This window comes from Daucus carota, chromosome 1 (genome assembly GCF_001625215.2).
Source record: "Daucus carota subsp. sativus chromosome 1, DH1 v3.0, whole genome shotgun sequence".
Lineage (NCBI taxonomy): Eukaryota > Viridiplantae > Streptophyta > Magnoliopsida > Apiales > Apiaceae > Daucus > Daucus carota.
In genome coordinates, this window is record NC_030381.2 from 42,163,958 (window position 1) to 42,177,949 (window position 13,992).

A 13,992-nucleotide genomic window follows, 5' to 3' on the forward strand; every position below is an offset into this window, starting at 1 on the left:
ATCTAACACTTGTGCAACGTGGAAAACACAATATTAAACCTACCCCATTGGTAATTTGGTATTGCTATTGCAGTAACATTACCTTTTTACTGTTTCATAAATTTGAAAACTACTTTAAACAGTAGGTTAAAAAATTATTTCTAGATATATCAAGTACCCGTGTTTTTGTAAGGAAAAAAAATTGAAAAAAATTGCTTGACAACTCACCAGATATCTGTTACAAATTCCAAACATTAAGAATCACCAATAACATTTACCTTTTTTCATTATTTACCTTAAAACATTAAAATATCAAAAATATGATCAAATGATTATCTCATTTCTGCAATACTTTCTTTATCAATATTTATCGACATAACACAACAATTTTAAGCAGCACTCACAAATAGACTCTTTATAGTATCAAAGTGGTACTGATCCCTCAATATGCATTTTGCCAATGAACTACAAAATCAAACCACTAGCAAACCATTTTTATTTGGCTTCAGGTAAGGAATGACTTGAGAAAGTCGCCAATAGCGCGGCAACTGAAACATTTACTGGTAAAATTAGGAGAAAGATGCCCTAACAAAATGGGGGAAGGAAATTAGGAGAAATTTTGTTATAAAAAACAGATTAAACAATCTACCCGAAAAGCTGATTATGATCAATTAATACTGTACATTACAAGAGCATTCTGGAAAACTAAACACTCAATCCAGAGCCATTCAGTAATGTCCACGCCTGAGAACTGAAAGAAATCCACCACTTTTGCGGCGATCTTCTCCGTCATCACCAACCTGTACCAAATACTTCAGGCGTCATTTAAATCACAGGAACAATATACGCCATTAGAAATCTTTATGCATGGTATTAGATCATGTACATCCACAAGCAAAAAGGTTAGCATCCATGGAAAGAAGAGGCAGAAATTAAGACCAGTCATTAACACTTCTATTTTGTACTTCTAGTTATGCAACCCAACTTTCTACAATTAAAGAACTGTCGATTTTTTGGCCATAAAAGTTGCTCAAAAAGCACAGTAAAATTCGAGAGTAAAAAACATCCAGTTAAGGGAAAAAATGTATGGATTTTGTGAAGTTCAACCCTACTCTCCTTCATATCAGGTGGAAAATAGGCCAGATATTTGGTCAGATACTTCTCTTCAATTTCTTTTGCCATCTCTCATTCCTAAAGTGATATATCTATCGATGTATACATCTAATTTCATATATGTATGTAGTCCGTGACCTATGTGCCTATCGTTACAATTTAATCCTATAGCCACTGTACATGTTATAAGTAATATTAGTTTTTAAATCAAACTAAACTCAAAAGCTAACAAACATAACTTTTGTCTGATAAAAAATTTAAAATTATTAAAAATTTATGTACAACTAAAGATAAATAAAAATAATCCTGTGCATTGCACAGGTCTAAAACTAGTTCGATTTAGGGGATTCAACAGTTATAATGCACTTTACTACAAACCAACGACCAAACTTTTGAATGTTTACCTTCACTCATGTTCAAGAGAGAACCATTAGAGAGAGAACCCATATAACCCTCACCTTATTTCTAGTATTAGTTAGGGTTCTGCAGCAGAACTTCACATGCAAAAAATGTCAATATCTATGTATCATGTTTTAAAATTATTTTTTGAACACACACAACGATGAAAAAACATGAAAAAAACATGTATTTAGATTTAGATCCTAAAAATCTATTTAAAATTTAGGGTTCTGCAGCGGAACCTCAGTGGTTCTCTGGTTCTATTTTAAGGACTGTTTCTCTCTTGAGCGCGACCCTATGTATGTATGTATGTATATATGTACGTGTGTATATATGTATCTATGTATGTAAGTATGTATGGATCGGAATTAAGTTTTTGTTCAAGTTCAATATCTAATGTTCAAAACATTCATAACAATGAATCATATATGTTGGACCGTTGCAGTATCACAGGGTTGCCCCCTGCCACATATTGCCATTACAGCACACATTGTCAATTAAAAAATTCAAGCATTAATGGCTAAACACAGACATCATTTAAATGTCAGGGTTACTACGTATTCCTGGGAAATCTTTTATGGCCAAAACAATAATAACTTTCAAAAAGTATGGAACTAGTAAAAGTATAAATATAAATTTTAAACATGTCCTTTTTTCCTTTTCTTTTCTCTGTCCTGGTGTGTGCTGTGTAAAGGAAAACGAGAAGCTACCTCCTTGGCTATCTGCTGTAAGACTGCTATTATTTCAGTAAAATCGGGTCTTAATGTCGGGTCTTGCTGCCAGCATCTTTCAAGCAGTTCAGCAAGTTTTGGAAGAGTGTTTTTGGGAATGGTTGGCCGTAATCCCTGAAAAGTATGAGCCGGACAAATGTGTTATATTTTCGAAACAACGCAGCCACTAGAATCCAAATGCTGGGTAAATCATTTATTATTCACAATTCCGTAAAAAATGTGAACTTAGCCATATCCTAATGCTAACTCAAAAATTTTAACAATAGAAATGACATAAACTATGCAAATTTACCTTTTGGACAACTCCAACTGCTGCTTGTAGCGGCGTTAAGTACTCATATGGAATCTGGAAAACATGCAAACAAGGGAAAACTTTTAAGAACCGAACACATTGTGTTACATAGTAATAGCAGTGGTGTGTCTAAACTGTACCTTTCCCGTTAACAATTCCCATAGTACAATAGCAAAACTGAAAATATCAGCCTTGTGATCATAGGGCTTGTGTTCAATTACCTACAACAAAAATGAAATTAAAGAACAAATGATAGATAATTAGCATCATAAAGGTGCATAAAACTATTGTGACTCATATAATCTAAGCTCTGGAAAGGAAACTTGGGGTGGTAAAGCAATTAAAAAACTGACAATTTTAATTAATACAAAACTATAGCAGTACCAAAGAATCCAAGAGTTTACCACTCAGATAACTTTAATATAAGTGATTGCTCTATTTAATATATAAGCGTGTGTGTGTGTGTTTTTTATACTGAAAGTTGGCCACTGAAATACTTTACTTATTTGAAACTGAAACAGAAAGATTAATAAAGAGAAAAATTACTCAAAAATCAATAATTCAATTTAGATGTGCACCTCTGGGGCCATCCATCTGTAAGTCCCAGTCTCTGCAGTCATTACTCCAGACTGTGCTTTCACTCTGGCGACACCAAAATCAGCTACTTTAACAACCTGGAGTATAAAAAATAAAATTAGACCTAAAACATGCTAGATGCTCTCCGAATATTGAAAGACAATGAAGTATATGACACTGATAAGAAGCGCCTATAATTGTACCGCCTTGACAAATTTGAAAACATTAATGATAGAAATATAATAACAACATTTACAAGTGGATGGGGGCAAATACAAATTTACTCATACAGTAAAAAATCATGAAAACAAGGAAGAATAAGTGAAATTCATCTCACTTCATTTTCATCCATCAAAAGATTTGCAGCCTTCAAGTCCCTGTGAATTATATTATTCTGGTGCAAGTAGTTCATTCCCTTTGATATATCAATGGCTACTTTGAGTAAAGATGGAAGCTTAAAAGTTCCTCTTTGTTTGTGCAGATAGTCATACACACTTCCACCACACATGTATTCTGAGAGTAAATCAAACATAATTACACTTGTAATGAGGTTAAGAGCAACAATAGGAGAAACAAAAGGAGAAGCACTCAACATCTCTAATAATCATCTATAGTCTATACAATCAGCAGATAGGGAAGGATCAAACTGAAATAGACAAATTACCTGTCACAATGCACAAGCTTGGAGGTTTGGTACAAGCACCTATGAACTGCACAACATTCTTGTGCCGAACTTTCCTGCAGGTATTGACAAACAGTCAATTAGAGCAACTATAAAATAACATGTTTATTCCAAATTTACATTATGAGTAGCATCACTCCCTCGTCTGATTGCAATTTTGTCTATAAGTTCTTGTCTCTTTTGTTTTATGCACCAGATTTTGCTCATACAGCATATAGTACATTTTGTGCTTAAAAAATATTCCAAAAAATAAATTAATCAATTAGGGCATACAATGCACTAATGAATTTTGGTCACACTCTGCTCTGTGGCCAACATAGTAAAGGTAAAGCGTTGGGAAACATAATGTCCACCTAAGAAAACAAAAAATTATGGCATAAACGTTACTCTTATAGGGGTCTTGGTTTAATTTTAGGGCAAAATCATAACCATAACCATAAACATTTGCTTTGTAAAATTGAAAACCTTGACAGCAACTAAACTAATTGTCTGGTTTGAAAATTTTCAATTCGGCTAATATCGGTTCAGTTGCACAGATTAAAACAGGAATGAGAAATAACAAGAACACAACTAGAATCAACAACATTTACATGTTAAGAAAGTTTTTCTTAGGAATTACGGACTTGTGGCTCAGTTAAGCAAAAGCCACGAGACCGTTTTGCATATAGCCAAACAAATGGTTCAATTTTTCGATTTTATGTTGTCCGGATTCCATTGATGGTTTCGATTGAGTTTCATTTGAGTATCAGCCTTAATAAAGTGTGGGCAAAAATTTCTAATTTTAACTATTGCAACTTACAAGACATCATGTCCTAACAAACATATCTACCCCAACGATGGATCAAGACTTAATTATTCACATTTCAGGTCTCCCGAGACTCAAATAATTGACTGTGTTTACATACATTCCAACCAAGAGGAGAAACAAATAGAGATCATATAATATGAAAAACAGCAATAAATTTTAGCTATATTTACTTCTTGACCCCTTTCATCTTTGACATATATATGCAAATCAAATTTGCAGAGAAATGTTTTGACAGACCTCATTATATATACTTCTTGGGCGAATTCCCGCTGCATCTCAGCATTCACACGCTCAGCCTTGAGGACTTTAATAGCAACTTCCTGACTACAGTATGTACCTTTGTATCTGAATGATCATAAACTCTTGTTACCAGAAAGTCATACCGGAAGTAAGAGATGAGCAATGATTACTTCAAAAAAAAAAACAGAGAGAGAGAGAGAGCAATGAATATGATACTTACAGATCACCGTATGACCCAGAAGCAACTTTACACTCAAATTTTAGTTGCTTAGGATCAATTTCCCAGACATCAGTTCCATCATTGGGTATTGTCAAGTGATCAGTTTCACACTTGATTGGAGTTTGCTCATTGACATCAATAGACAATGGAATTTGATTTGGCCATGATTGATTCTGCAGAACAACTAAAACACCTTGATAAACTAGAAATTAATACTCGACAACAGTTACATATAGAAAAAACTGCATCTTACACATAAAGGCTTACAACCTAATCTTTATAAAATTATCATCAGATCAATTTGCTTTGAAACTTATTACATCTGGTTTCTGCGTTCCAGCATGAAACCACATCTTGAATATGTTTTGGTAAATCAGCCAGCCAAATACAAGAAAGACTATATCTATCAATATATACTTGTGTAGTAGGGTATGTAGGATTAAGGGATTGACTCACTAAGACAACGGCTACTACGAGTATGTCTATTCTGTTATAACTCAAATTTAGCAATCCCTCGTGTTATCATATTAGTTTGATATGTCACGGAAATGACAAACTGAACAGATTCTGCTGCAAAGAAGTAGACATGCTATTGCTATACAAAATTTTACATATCGGTCAATGCACAAATCTCCAGACAATCACATTGAAGAGGACTGAGAGAACATTAAGGATCCACACCGTAAAGCAGACACGAATAGATTATTATGATTAAAGTATTATATCCATGTTGAAGTAATATTGACTAGGGACTAATTGTGTAGTTTACATGAATCAAAGTATGAGGAGTTTTCGATATAAACAAATAACAATTATATAAATAGGCACGAGATATAGAACGTCCTGATACATTAACACTTCTTTCTAAATCAATTCTTAGTCCCGTACTAGGAACACGTGTGCGCCTACACCTTAAAAGACTAAGCACTTATAACTTCAATGCTACATAAACCATTAAAGGTCAAAAAGATGAATAACACCTATTATACATTGTATACATTTATAAATATACGAGTAGAAATAGTTACAAAAAGATTACTGTCTTAATATATTTGATTCTAAGAGCAAAATTACATGCATTAAAGTTGATTGAGAGAAGGCAACAAAATACCTCGATCTTTAAGACTTCTTTTGCAACGGCAGTTCGGAGTTGCTCAGTTTCCTATTAGAAGAGAATACAGTCAAATAGGGGAAGAAAAGGTAATTTAATTGCCACAATAAGTAAGAGCTACATGATTAAAACTAGATTAGTTGTACCTCAAACGGCCACCCATCAACAACAAAAACATCTAAAGAGTAACCATCAGCTGTTGAAAAAGCATGTGCCTCTTGGATGTTTAACCCAATCTCAGCCAGTAAAGAAGTTAACTGCAAGTGTGAATTGAAAAAAGCTGTCAAGTTTATGAACTTACAATTCAGTAAATATATTGACAGACAAATGCAAGCCTTCTCACGAGGCCCATGAAAGTGTAGTGATTCTTTATTTCAGAGATTAGGTTGAGGAGCAATTTTTTGCTTTCAAAATTAAGTCTCACGTTGCCTTTTCACTGGTATTAACTATAGTGTGAGAACCAAATACAAGTGTGCACTTACAGATGTTGACTATGCTGGAAGAATTAGATACAAATGGGCACTAAAAGAAGTATCAGAAAATATGCAGAATTTACTAGGAAGACAAGAAAACTAATTAAAGAAAGTAGTTACGGGAAGTCATCTAATGTCCTAGGTTCACGTAAGAAAGTTAAATGTCTCAAAATTGCTACCCTTTTGTAAGCATAATGATGGCCGTCATAATATATGACTGGCTTACATTATTGTTATGACACCAGAGCCTCCTATAGAGATAGGATATGACCCTGTATATAGAATATGACCATGTATATATATATACAGATACATGTTCATGGCAGATATATTATGGATCTTAATTATTAAATTTTTACTCTTCCGCATTTTTTCCTAAATACTATTCCGCATATATGTACAATGTTATAAAAATCCTAGTATCTTCAACATTATACATACAATTTAATGGTCAGATTATGTAGGTATAATTGTTTCATTAATGTATTAGAATATTTAAAAAACAAAAAGCATCATTACTCTTTGCACGACCATATACTTGCAAAACTGAGTCAAAAGACAAACAAGTACATGAAGGTAGCAGTGCACATATTCTCAAAATTTCAGTTTATTTTTGTTAACATGCATCCGGAAGGTGTCCACAAGTTCATTTAATTCCATTAAGCCAATGCTGAAAACAATAATGATCACACATAAACTGCATCTTTTCATAGCTGAGGCAAGTGGAAGAGGACGACACTTGATGATTATTTAAGGATATTACTTTGTGCTGAAAAAGGATCACTTGAACTACCTGACTTAGAAGTTTTGGCTTGTCAACTGTTGAGAAGGTGACTTCATGCATGGGCCTACACAATTAGCACCACAAAAGAGAAAAGCTTAATTGCAAAGCTGTGAGACACTTAGTCAGCAAGATTGGAAGTAAAGATGACAATATATACCGTGAAAACTTTGCACAAGCATTTGTCGCACTATCACCATCTTGCACATCTTTGTTAGCTTCGATTGCAAGGGCTTCGAGATTAGGAGAAGACCCAAAAGCAGGAGGTGGGTGGATGCTGCATGGTAAAATGGGGTAATTAAGCAGACTAAACAATCACCAATTAAGTCAGGTTGAAAGGAAGCAGAACTGAAAAATCACACTGGGTCACCAAAAAATCAGACCTTTGGACAACCTCCTTTTTGGGAGAGCCTGAATGAATAGAATCATCAGTGTGTCCATTTGATGGAGAGACCTGCAGAAGCAACATTGTTCATGTTATATACAGACAAACTCCGTGAAAATCAGTCTGCAACATTAATCAAAATTGATCATGACACTGCTCCTTCTATAGGTAAAACAAACCAATTTATATGTAAAATCCGTGCAGTGTGGAAACATGTTACAATATGGAACACACCCCATTAATGTTCTAATACTTGTTTCTTTGACTAAGGTTGTTTGCCTGACACATTATAATTCCTACTAAATGATTTCTTATCCAACAGTATATCTCAACTGATCCAATGAACAAAAAGCAATAACACATTAAACTGCACGCTTTGACTAAAATATATGTGACGTCATTGGCACTTTGAGTTGCTACGACTTGATGTTAACTTTCAGGGATGTGCAAACTGTTATATCATCATGGGAATGCCATAGAAGCAATTACGCATAATGGCAAAAAAATAATATTCATAGGCCCGCATTAATTCACAAAATTATGAACAGAAACATTCTTCACTCCTTTGCACAATTCCTTTAAAAATACATAATTTTCCAATCAGCGACGAATCATGGATAAGTGCCAAGAGAAATGCATTAGCAATGGTCATTGAATCAAATGAGATTTCAGAAGTCGTATTAAAACTAACTCACCTGCACTAGACGAACATCAAATACGGGTCTATTAGCAGGGTCATGGGCTTCTAAAAGTAACCTTTTATGCGTGAGAACATCTTCTGCCCTTTCTACATTCACATCCAATGCATACCTTCACACCCAAACATCATATCCTTAACAGTCACAATTTCAATACATTAACAATTACAATTACGCTTGAAATCGAAGTTTAGAAAATTATAGCCATTCATGTCTAGTGCCAAGTACCAACAACTGAAATATATCACACAACACATTTCACACAGCCGATCACCATAATTAAACCAAGAACTTTCTAACAATGCCCTCAAATCACACAAATTTCCGATCTTTCGATAAAATCCAAATCAATTATACAACAAACCCACCAAGATCCTTCAACAAAAAAACAAACCAAACACAAATTCAACACAAACCCATCAACAAAAAACACCCACCCACTCCATTTTACACACAAAAAAGACTCTAGACAAAAAGGGTTACCTAGTAGGCAGTCTATTAAAATGAGCCCAAAGTTCATCATCAAAATCAGCTTCTTTAGCCTCTTTATTGTCTGAATCTTTGAGTCTCCAGAGCACCTCATTGTACACCTCCAGTTTCATCCTCTGTTGTCGACTATTCACAGCCGTTGATTCCACCACTCTACTACTACAACTTTCATTATCTTCCATCACCATCTTCTCGATTCGATCTCAACTTTCTCAATTTTATTATCTATACGTTTATAAAAGCCAAAAGGGTCGCTGATTCACCGAAAATAATAGCTAAAGATTACAGAAATCAACCAAACACGATTCATATATTTATATGCATCACACACATGATGTATGTATAGTGTGTATATACACAACTCAACTTCATCCGTTTCCCTAGGTAAAAGATTTCTTTTTAAATTGTTTTTAATTATTTTATTAAAGATTATTTTCTTAACCACTGATCTTATCTTAATAAAATAATATTGGGATTTATTATACAATGCGATTAAATCTTTGAAGTAGTCTTGAGGCGGTTCACAAGAATGTTGCTTTTAGCGGCGGAGTCATGTTGACGTGGATTCTTATTGTGGTTACTCACTTTTTATTAACTTGTTCTTATCTTCTCTTTCTTGCTTTTTACGATTTTTAAGGCCAAATATTTGCACGCGATAAAACATTCAAACACACATCAAGTAGTTTGCGACATTTTTATACTCTATTTTACCTAAAGTTAATACTCCCTCCGTTCCTAAATAATAGTCGCTTTGACTTTTTGCACGTATTTTGAGGTGCAATAAAAACATATTTCTACACGTTATTTTTTAAATTTTCTTTTTTTGAATAAAAATATAAATGTCAAACTTTTATTCAGAAAAAGAAAATTTGAAAAATAATACGTAGAAGTATATTTTTTGGACACCTCAAATTACGTGCACAAAGTCAAAGCGACTATTATTTAGGAACGGAGGGAGTAGTTTATTTGTTTTAGATACCATGAATTCATATTTAAAAGTCAGATATCTCATATACGCTATATTTTAGAATGAAATTATTTAGAATATCTTTTATTTATGTTTATAAAATTAGATTTAAGTTAATTTATATGGATGGCTTACTCTATTTTACATATTCATTACAACGATTTTTTACATGTAATCAGGTCGGATATTATATATATTAAATCTATTTGATGGAGATTCGTAAATATAAAATAAAATAAGAATTTACTCTAACGTGCATTATACTAGTTTATAAATGAAAACGTACATTATACTAGTACTAGTTCAAAAATCAAAACGCATGAAAATTTGATTGTCGGGATTGGATTTTCATATAAAATTATATAACATAACATGAATAAAGGTAAATAATTGAATACATAATACGAAAAATCCGGTATATAAAAAGTTTCCGACTACAATTCTCCAACTAATTGATATAGTAATTGATTACGGGAAAAGAATCATTTAGAATATGCTAGATTTAACAGAACCCTCTGTGTCACATACGAACTATGCATGAATCGCATGTAACGGTTGGGAAATTTGACTTTGGCAAGCAGTTTTATAATTTAGCGGGAGATAAGAAGTTCCAGGTAGTCTAACAAAGAGCAAGCAAACCACATGAATGCCTAGGGGTGAGCAAAACCGGATATCCGGTCCGGTTATGAATTATAAACCGGATATCCGGTTTTTCGGATCACTAAATTTGTATTTCGGTTCCGGTTCCGGTTTAACCGGATATCCGAATATTCGGATATCCTTTTAAATCGGATCGGAAAACGGATTATCCGGATTCCGTTTCTTAGAAGTATGTATTGTTTTCTAATTCCAAAATTTGTAAGATCTAATATTATTTTAACATATATTTTAAGTTTTCTAAGATGAGAAGTACTATTATTTTGCAGAGTATATGGACATCTATATAAATAAACAAAGGTTCTACATAACTTGGACATACATCTAACCTAAGACTTTCGTTTCATCAGTATCACTGTATAAGCATCATAAGCCAAGGGCATGAGCAAAACAATCCGTAAATTGCAGATTGCTATATGGTCAGCGACTCAGTGATCGTGATTAATTGAAAGTGAAACATTAAAAGTTAAATAGACCTAAACTAACACTGCAAATCAGTAGAAGATTAATAGTAACAGACTTTTAATATTTTATTTAAAAAATCTAAAATATATTATATATTATCAATAAAAATATTTTTTAACCAAAATTAATAAAACCGGATCGGATCCGAATATCCGCTTTCTTATATATATATGATCCGGATCCGAATCCGAATTTATGAAAAAAAACCGGATCGGATATCCGGTCCGATTTATTCGGATCGGGTATCCATATTTCCGGATATTTTAAATTGAATACCGGACCGGAAAATCGGATAATCCGGATTTCGGATTTTTATGCTCACCCCTATGAATGCCAGTATGGCAACTATGTGTGGCACAATAAATGGCCTTTGGATGCCATGTAGAGTCATTCGTCGCAGCCTATGTATTTTCCGTTTCTTCATACATATGTATACTTTGTCTCTATCCTAAAACATGTAACAAAAATTAAATAAAACCAACCGATCTAGTCAATAGTATCAGCATTCAGCTGCCACTACTCACTAGATGTACCCCAAGTTGTTTATTAATATTACTAGCCTTAAACCCGTGCAAAGCACGGGCGACTATATAATTTTGAATTTATTATATATAATTTAAATTGAAATGTCATTTTATTAGTGTTTTAATATTGATGAATTGAAGTTTTATTCAATTATATTCACTCTTATAAATTTAGCTTTAACAATATTTTTTTGTATTGTAAATTATTAGTATAAATAATAAAATCTTTTTTATTTTTTAACTAAATATAAATTATATTTGAAAAAATAATGATGGAGTGTTTATCTTGTAGTACATCACATGTGTTTGTAATTTAAACTTTATAAAACTGTTTAATGATGTAAGACAAGAGAACTCTACATGTTGGACTCTAGAGACTTCTAGTTATAACGGACATGACCATACCAAAATTTTGTACGACAAAGCACGGGCGGGTATATAATTCGTAATTTATTAATTATAATTTAAATTTTAACACTATTTTATTAGTATTTTAGTATTAATGAATTGAATTTTAGTTAAATTATATTAACCAACTGATTATATCTTCTAACGGAAATTTAGCTTTCACAATTTATATTATTCAATTAATTTTAAATCAAATTTTTCATATTTCATATATCTTCATATGTTACGTGATGGTTCGTGTTTGTAATGAAATAGAACACGTTAGAGTTAAATTTCGAGTAAAATACGTTATAATTAAAAAGTAGCGTCTCTAATTATTTATATGTATTTTTGACAAAAGATATTAAAAATTGTATATTTATAATTACTTATACATTTGTCTATAAGTATTTTTTAATATTAATATATGTTATTAACAGTAGTTTCACCTTTTTCAACTAATTATAAATTATATTTAATAAGATATTAATATTATTTATATGTATTTTAGACAAAAGATATTAAAAATTGTATATTTATAATTACTTATACATTTGTCTATAAGTATTTTTTTAATATTAATATATGTTATTAACAGTAGTTTCACCTTTTTCAACTAATTATAAATTATATTTAATAAGATATTAATATACATAAGGAGTGTTTTTAGTATATAAAACTGTTTAATAGATATCTGCATGTTGTAGAATTTTAGTTTTATAGGAGAGTACCAAACCAAAATTTTGTACGACTACAAATTATACCCATGTTGGCTTTTTATAGTATAGTATAGATATATTTAAATTTTTATATATGTCAAAGTCAATATAGGTTTAACTTAATTTGCATGTTTTTGTCGACGGATAATTTATAATAATAATTTATAATATTCAAGAGGGAAGGAACTTTTGGCAACAAAAAAAAAAAAAAAAAAGAGGGAAGGAACCAAGGGGGAATGAGGCAAGACATACCTTCTCGAAAAATAGGAATACTTAGGTGGTGTTTGGCCACCCCTTTTAAGCCGACTTCTGGGATTATAAAGTTAGAAGCACTTATTTCGTACTGTTTGTGTAATAAGTCAAGAAGCACTTATAAAAAGCTGAGAATGCTAGCTTTTGTTTCATGACTTCTGCTTATTTCCCAAACACTTTAATCACTTATAAGTCTCAACTTGCTTCTAACTTCTATTTCACTTATTTACTTTAAGCAAAAAGCACTTATTTTAAGCTCAGCCAAACGGCCCCATAGTTTCGGTCTTACTCTAACATGAACTTTTATGAAATATAACACACATGATTTACAAATTATAGTTTATTAGATATAAATATAATAATTAATATATCATAAGTAATATATTGTAAATAATTAATTTATATTATTTCATCGACAAGTGTAATATTTTTAATTAATAACATATAGTAATGAATCACATGCATGGTTTACATATTTATTTCATGTATATCATAAAAAGAGGCCAGGTCATCATAGGCATATATTATGATTGTGGGTGCATATACTAATAATCTTGTACGCATTATATCAGTTTTGACTAAATTCGATGAAATTAAATATAAATATAAATATTAAAGAAGTCACGAAAAGATGAGGGATAACATCATTTACATTTAAGAAGAAATTAACGTATACTGATAAGTAGAACTTGTTTGCATGCGATTTTTGTTGTTGCGAAAATCAGTTCAGCCCGTAAATGTAAGCTACCAATGGTTGAACAAGTTAACTTGTTAACTCTCTCCTATAGAGATGACACGAATACGTGTACAAATAGGTTTTGTGCATGAAGTTCCCCAAGATAAGCCTAGAAAAGATACCCTAAAACCTTAATGAACCGTAAGAAAAAGAAGACGTTTAATTACGATTATATTGGGAATTTAAACATAGTATGTGAAATATATCTGCACCAATAAGCACGTCTTATCCGTGAAATGGATAGCATAGGATGACAGATATCAAGTTTCACGAGGCCAAGCAATTTAGACGAGTACAGACCTCTGTTC

At 32.1% G+C, this 13,992-nt stretch overlaps 1 protein-coding gene across 1 annotated transcript; it reads right to left on the reverse strand.

The window, feature by feature from the left end:
- Positions 1 to 445: 445 nt before the first annotated feature.
- On the reverse strand, positions 446 to 9,448 carry LOC108205175 (serine/threonine-protein kinase STY46). Its single transcript, XM_017374996.2, has 16 exons — positions 8,972 to 9,448; positions 8,486 to 8,600; positions 7,789 to 7,859; positions 7,566 to 7,682; positions 7,418 to 7,472; positions 6,298 to 6,408; positions 6,152 to 6,202; positions 5,041 to 5,213; positions 4,818 to 4,925; positions 3,755 to 3,828; positions 3,428 to 3,603; positions 3,093 to 3,188; positions 2,655 to 2,735; positions 2,515 to 2,568; positions 2,202 to 2,336; positions 446 to 779 (listed from the first exon to the last, which is right to left on the reverse strand). The coding sequence occupies exons 1-16, from the start codon at positions 9,163 to 9,165 to the stop codon at positions 708 to 710; spliced, it is 1,683 nt and encodes a 560-aa protein (XP_017230485.1). The 5' UTR covers positions 9,166 to 9,448; the 3' UTR covers positions 446 to 707.
- Positions 9,449 to 13,992: the final 4,544 nt, after the last annotated feature.

What these genes read in the sequence shown, in the direction of transcription:
- LOC108205175 (XM_017374996.2), bottom strand. Translation starts at nt 9,165, where the DNA reads ATGGTGATGGAAGATAATGAAAGTTGTAGTAGTAGAGTGGTGGAATCA. An exon ending in AAGCTTGTGCATTGTGACAG is followed by an intron (nt 3,604 to 3,754) that starts GTAATTTGTCTA and finishes ATTTACTCTCAG; the next exon opens with AATACATGTGTGGTGGAAGT. An exon ending in CAGTTGGAGTTGTCCAAAAG is followed by an intron (nt 2,337 to 2,514) that starts GTAAATTTGCAT and finishes CATACTTTTCAG; the next exon opens with GGATTACGGCCAACCATTCC.